The following is a 5,579-nucleotide window of genomic DNA, read 5'->3' as shown; positions in this document are numbered from 1 at the left end:
GAGGAGGAGGAGGAGAAGAAGAGGAGGAGAGGAGGAGAGGTGGAGGAGAAGAAGGAGAAGAAGAAGAGGAGGAGGAGGAGAAGAAGAGGAGGAGGAGGAGAAGAAGAGGAGGAGGAGGAGAAGAAGAAGAAAAGGAGGACAACACCTCAAATGCATAGGGTTGCCAGAGGGAATGGCTGCTTTGGAGAGTGGACTCTAAGGCATTATACCCCACTGAGGTCCTCCCCCTTCCTAACCTCCAACCTCCTGAGCTATGCCCCCGCCCTGGAGTTGGCAACTCTATATCAAGCTGCTCAGCATGGCAGGTTGCCATGGAACCAGTCCACGAGCTGGCAGTAGTGCCATTTCAATCCTTACGCCTGTGTTTCTGTGTTAGCCTTTGCCTTGCCAGTCTCCAGGTGGTATTCCAAAAACAACATCTGTGACAAAAATAATGAAGAGTCAATGGAGGTAAGTTGCAAAAACGTTTACTGTAGTAATTTCTGTAGAAAATTTTCTTCTATGATCGCTCACACGCTCACATTGTGAAGACCTTGGATTCTGTTATTGGGGAGTCAACATGGAACGCTTCCATCAAGAGGTGATAAGTAATGATTGATAAGAAATGGGATTGCTACACGCTCAGATAAAGCAAATATTGTGAAACGAATGTTCACATTGCGCAGCATTCGTTAAGCGCGTGAGCGATAGCAGAAGGAAATTTTCTACAGAAATTACTACAGTAAAGGTTTTTGCAGCTTATCTTTATTGACTCTTCGTTATTTTTGACACAGATGTTGTTTTTGGAATTGCACTTCCTCCCGTGAGCTCTCATAGTTTGGACCCAGTCTCCAGGTGGAGGCTGGAGATCTCCAGGGATTACAATGGATCTCCCAGCTACAGAGATCAGTTCATCCAGAGCAAACAGCAGCTTTGGGAGGTGGACTCTGTGGCATTATTATACCCCGCTGAAGTCCCGAAGCCCCCCCCCCCCCCAACCCCCCTCCTCTTCAGGCTCCAACCCCCCCCCCCCCAAAATCTCCAGGTGTTCCCCAGTCTGGAGTTGGCAACCGTAGGCTTCCCTGTGTGGTTTTGCAAAACAGGATCTTCTAACTGCTCATACAAGGTACGGTTGCCAGTTCTAGGTGGGGAAATGCCTGGATATTTTGGTGGTGGGGGGGCCTGGAGAGGGCGGGGTTTGGGAAGCGAGGGACCTCAGCAGGGTAGAAGGCCACAGAGTCCGCTGCCCAAAGGCGGCCGTTTCCTTCAGTGGGGAATGTGTATCTCTGTCCTCTGGAGATTGATTGTAAAAGTGGGAAACCTCCAGGCCCCAGCTGGAGACTGGCATCCCCGCTTACAAGGCCATGGACCTCTGGACTCAAAGGCGACTGCCTGAGCACAGCAATGCCCACCCAACAGCAATGCCCACCCCACGGCCAGTATTCCCTCTAAGTTGAGTTAGTGTGAGCTGGCTCACAGTTTTTTAGCCTCCGGCTCACACATTTTTGTCTTCACTCAGGAAGGGATGGGGCTCCAGAGCAAACTAAGTGATGCAGGAGCCAAATCGCCCGCTCACAACTTGAATGCCCAGGTGCTCACGAAGTAGATTTTTTGCTCACAAGCGGTGTTCCCTCTAAGCTGAGTGAGTGTGAGCTAGCTCACAGTTTTTTAGTCTCTGGCTCACGCATTTCTTGTCTTCGCTCACGAAGGGATGGGGCTCCAGAGCAAACTGATTGATGCAGTAGCCAAATCGCTCACTCACAACTTGAATGCCAGTAGCTCACAGAGTAGAATTCATGCTCACAAGACTCCGCAGCTTAGAGGGAGCATTGCCCACGGCAGCCCCCAGTTCTCTCCTTGGGGTTCTGGTCCCTAAGGGGGGGTCAGACTCAGAATTGGGGGACGTGGTTCAACCGCCCCACTCTGCTGGAGATGGGGTCGCCAGGCCCCAGATGGGAGCGGGGATCACCCGATTTCGTGGGCTCCTGCCCGGGGGAAGCCCCGCCCACAACAGCCACAAATCCGACGCAACATCCCCAACGTGTTAACATCACACGGAAGGGACATCGCCCTGGCTGTAGAAGCGTGTTGGATTACCTTGGGCCGCTCAGAATGCTTGCCCTAGCCTACCTCGCAGGGTTGTTGTGAGGATAAGCTGGAGGGAAAGGATCTCGGAGAGCCAAGCTCCGATCCTTGATCCGCCACGGAAGCTTCTTGGGTGACCTTGGGCCGGTCAAACTCTCTTGGCCTCACCTACCTCACAGGGTTGTTGTGAGGATGACATGGAAGGGAGGAGACTACTGTGAGCTGCCTTGGGTCCTCCCCCCCCCCATGCTGCAGAGAAAAGTAGGATATAAATGAAGTAAATAACCAAGTGGAGGAAGGAGTGAGGAGAGCATCGACAGGGCTGCCGAATCTCAAACTGAGAGCCAGTCTGGTGTCGTGGTGAGACTACTGTGAGCTGCCTTGGGTCCCCTCTTCCCTGACCTGTCCCTAATTCGAAACTTTCAGGTGGGGTCGCTGCGTTGGTCTGAAGCAGAAGGGCAAAGTCTAGTCCAGTCCAGTCCAGTCCAGTCGGGCACCTTTAAGGGCAACCACGTTTTATTCCAGGTGTGAGCTTTGTCTGAAGAAGTGCGCCTTGCCCACGAAAGCCGACACTCTGAATAAAACTTGGTCAGTCTTCAAGGTGCCTGACTGGACTCACACTTTGTTCTGTCCCTAATCCGCCCCTCGGCGGCTGCATCCGGCTCCCTGCAACCAAACCACCGGCTCTGTCCCGCCGTCTCCCCCACTTCCTTCTTCTCCCTGCCGGGCCCTGCCGGGCCCGGCCTGCATCCTTCCTCCGTCTCCATAGCAACCAGCCAGGGAGGAAGGTGGATGCGGTCGCCGCGGCAGCAGCATCACATCCGCAGAGGCCGGGATAGAAGGACCGGTGGTGCAAGGGAGGAGGATGAAGCTGGTGAGGGCGAGGGCGGGGTGCCCAGGGGGCAAAGGGAGGGGGGGGGAAAGAAGAGACTGTTGTGGGGGGGGCTGGGGGGGGTGTCATTAGGGGCTCACGAGAGGGAGTGGGGTATATTATTGCATGACAATGAGAGAGCCCGTGTGGCTGGTACGGAGACGCCTGGTGCAGCATGGTTGTGGCGGTGGCGGGGAAACATTAGCGGCATAAGCAAATTGGGATCTCAGTCAGGATTTGGGGGAGGGCGTCCGTGGGACACACTTGAGGGCGAGAAGGAATGTGGGGACATGTAGGGCAATGTGGAGACCAATGCTCCCTCTAAGCTGTGGAGTCTTGTGAGCAAAAATTCTACTTTGTGAGCTACTTTGTGAGCTACTTTGTGAACAAGCGATCTGGCTGAACTGCATAAATTAGCCTGCTCTGGAGCCCCATCCTTCCTGCGCGAAGACAAAAATGTGTGAGCCGGAGGCTTAAAAACTGTGAGCTAGCTCACACTAACTCAGCTTAGAGGGAACACTGGACTGGGGACGTGTAGGGCAGGATGCAGGAATGGGGGACCGGGCAAAGCGGCAGGGGGTAGGGGGGGTCAGACTCAGAATTGGGGGGCGTGGTTCAACCCCCCCATTCTGCTGGAGACGGGGTCGCCAGGCCCCAGGTGGGAGCGGGGATCACCCGATTTCGTGGGCTCCTACCCGGGGGAAGCCCCGCCCACAAAAGCCACAAATCCGGCACAACATCCCCAACGTGTTAACATCACATGGAAGGGACATCGCCCTGGCCGTAGAAGCGTGTTGGATGACCTTGGGCCGCTCAGAATGCTCGGCCTAGCCTACCTCGCAGGGTTGTTGTGAGGATAAGCTGGAGGGAAAGGATCTCGGAGAGCCAAGCTCCGATCCTTGATCCGCCACGGAAGCTTCTTGGGTGACCTTGGGCCGGTCAAACTCTCTTGGCCTCACCTACCTCACAGGGTTGTTGTGAGGAAGGAGACTACTGTGAGCGGCCTTGGGTCCTCCCCCCCCCATGCTGCAGAGAAAAGTAGGATATAAATGAAGTAAATAACCAAGTGGAGGAAGGAGTGAGGAGAGCATCGACAGGGCTGCCGAATCTCAAACTGAGAGCCAGTCTGGTGTCGTGGTTAAGTGCGCGGACTCTAATCTGGGAGAACCGGGTTTGATTCCCCACTCCTCCTCCACTTGCAACCAGCTGGGTGACCTTGGGCAAGCCGTAGTTCTCTCAGAGCTGTCCTTGAAAAAGAGCCGTTTCTGTCAAGCGCTCTCTCAGCCCCACCTACCTCACAGGGGGTGCCTGTTGTGGGGAGGGGAAGGGAAAGGAGTTTGTAAGTCACTCTGGGACACCTTTGGGTAGTGAAGGGCCATGGGGTATACATCCAATCTCCTACTCCTCCCCCTCCTCCAAAGCAACACATTTAGAAACTGGCACAGCTAGGGTTGAACTTGACAGTTTCCCTTGCTGTCTTGGCGGGGGAATATGGGGTGGGTGGGACGTTGTCGGGCGATGTCCCAATGCAATGATGGTCACCCAGAAGTTATCTCAGCGATGTCGCATGCGACACTCTGGTTTTTGAGCAAAAACGCTATGGATTTTTTGCTTCAAAACTGAAGAAGAGGAAGAGGAGGTGGAGGAGATTGGATTTATACCCCACCCTTCACTTGGCGTCTCGGAGTGGCTAACAGTCTCCTTTCCCTCCCCACCGCAGACACCCTGTGAGGTAGGTGGGGGGGGGAGAGCTCTTTCAAGGACTGCTCTTGAGAGAACAGCTCTGAGAGAACTTGTGACTGACCCAAGGTCACCCAGCTGGCTGCGTGTGGAGGAGTGGGGAATCAAACCCGGTTCTCCCAGATTAGAGTCTGCGCTCTTGACCACTACACCAAACTGGCTCACAACCAGAGTGTGATCGCCTGACAATGTCCCTATTTGGGGGTAGGCCGGCGGTGGATTTCAGCCTTCAAGAGCAGGGGAACCCCCTCTGGGACCTGCGGGCTAGCAACCCTAGGCACAGCCAATCAAACCTCCAATGGCCAATTGGAAGCCTCACTGGGCAAAAGGCCCACCCACTTTCTATGAACACTTGGTGGGCACCAGGAAAAGTGTTGGCAGGCGCCGTCACCCACCCACGGGCGCCACGTTGGGGACCCCTGCTCTAGGCCGAACTTTGTGGAATGCAATCTGCTTTTAGCCTTGTTTGCCGTTTGGCCCGCAGTTTCGATTTGTTTATAAAAATGTGCAGCCCATCCTGCCACTGAGAAGTGCTCAGGGTAGCTTATTCCAAATTAACAACAAAGGTAGCTGCAACCAGAAAAAGACACCCCTCCCCAAAAACACACACACATATGTATAAACATTTAAAAGAGCTGTCAGATTTTTTTAAAAAACAGCTTCAGGAAACCAAACTCAGACTAAACCTCAAATTGAAACCTGGCAAAAAAATCACTTTAATCTCTCCCCACCTAAATCCCACCCTCGTTTATAACATCCGGCATGTGGGCTTTCGAGTATTTTTGATGGGTGCACAGAGGGCGGGGAAATTTTCTGCGGATTCTCTTTGTGTTGTATTTTCTCTCCAACTAAAATAAATAAATAAATTCAAATGACTTATTGGCTTGCCAGGAAGTCTTTCCCT

At 53.6% G+C, this 5,579-nt stretch overlaps 1 protein-coding gene across 1 annotated transcript in view; it reads left to right on the top strand.

Moving 5' to 3' along the window:
• Positions 1–2,867: 2,867 nt before the first annotated feature.
• TVP23A (trans-golgi network vesicle protein 23 homolog A (S. cerevisiae)) overlaps positions 2,868–5,579 on the top strand; it is a 21,395-nt gene continuing 18,683 nt past the window's right edge. The window contains exon 1 of the mRNA XM_015409904.1: positions 2,868–2,938. Within this exon, the coding sequence (XP_015265390.1) occupies positions 2,930–2,938 (9 nt within the window). The 5' untranslated portion in view covers positions 2,868–2,929. The remainder of the gene's footprint in view (positions 2,939–5,579) is intronic.

This window comes from Gekko japonicus, unplaced genomic scaffold (assembly GCF_001447785.1).
Source record: "Gekko japonicus isolate JY-2015 unplaced genomic scaffold, Gekko_japonicus_V1.1 scaffold78, whole genome shotgun sequence".
Lineage (NCBI taxonomy): Eukaryota > Metazoa > Chordata > Lepidosauria > Squamata > Gekkonidae > Gekko > Gekko japonicus.
This window is presented reverse-complemented; position numbering and strand designations above follow the sequence as displayed.